Here is a 670-nt window from a genome sequence, read left to right as displayed (position 1 = left end):
GGGAAATCAAGGGATTACCTGAGTACAATTTGGGTTAACCGGAGGAAACATCTCGCTCTCGAGGTCCTCGGGGCTCTTCATAACGTTGCTCGCCGCCAGGGTGACCAGCAGGAGCAGAGGCAGACACGGCAACATCCTTGACAAGAAAAATGAAGTGTGAACTGTATATTTAAATGGCAAGTACAGCACACCTGAAAAGATATTACACGTACATTTACTCTAAATGCTCACGAATTCACTATATTTTTTTCTGCGGCCGCGTCCACTCCTTTCAGGGGTCGAGACCAACTGGAAACTGTATTTTTATCATCGCACAGTTAGTAAAAGATGTTCATGCTCTTACTATGGATTTTACACATGGCTATGCCGATTTCAGCGAAACGATTTCCTGGAGTCAACACTGATTTACCTTCACTCTTTGGGGCATCGAGCTGAACTGGCTCAGAGGAGGGCAGGCCAGGGGATGCCAGGGCGCCCGGACAGAGGGCTGGATGTGCGGTAGTGTAGGGTGGCTGTTTCGGAATTCGAAGGGGTATTTTGGCCCTTATCCCGGGTTTGAAGTACGGCCAATATCCTCCACAAATAATTTAACCGTAACACAAACGCAACTTCGGCCGCTGCCTCTCTAACAACGAACCGTTTCGTGTATTTGGATCCCTCAGCTTTGCCG

At 48.5% G+C, this 670-nt stretch overlaps 1 protein-coding gene across 1 annotated transcript in view; it reads right to left on the bottom strand.

The window, feature by feature from the left end:
* LOC119590866 (tetranectin-like) overlaps window positions 1–670 on the bottom strand; it is a gene marked incomplete at its 3' end in the record, with an annotated part of 17,686 nt that overhangs the window by 16,078 nt on the left and 938 nt on the right. Inside the window, 1 exon segment of the mRNA XM_037939625.1 lies at window positions 19–136. Coding sequence (XP_037795553.1) covers window positions 19–135 — 117 coding nt within the window. The 5' untranslated portion in view covers window position 136.

Source organism: Penaeus monodon, chromosome 27 (genome assembly GCF_015228065.2).
Source record: "Penaeus monodon isolate SGIC_2016 chromosome 27, NSTDA_Pmon_1, whole genome shotgun sequence".
NCBI classification, from domain to species: domain Eukaryota; kingdom Metazoa; phylum Arthropoda; class Malacostraca; order Decapoda; family Penaeidae; genus Penaeus; species Penaeus monodon.
Note: the sequence above shows the minus strand (reverse complement) of the source record. Positions and strands in the feature narration are given on the sequence as shown.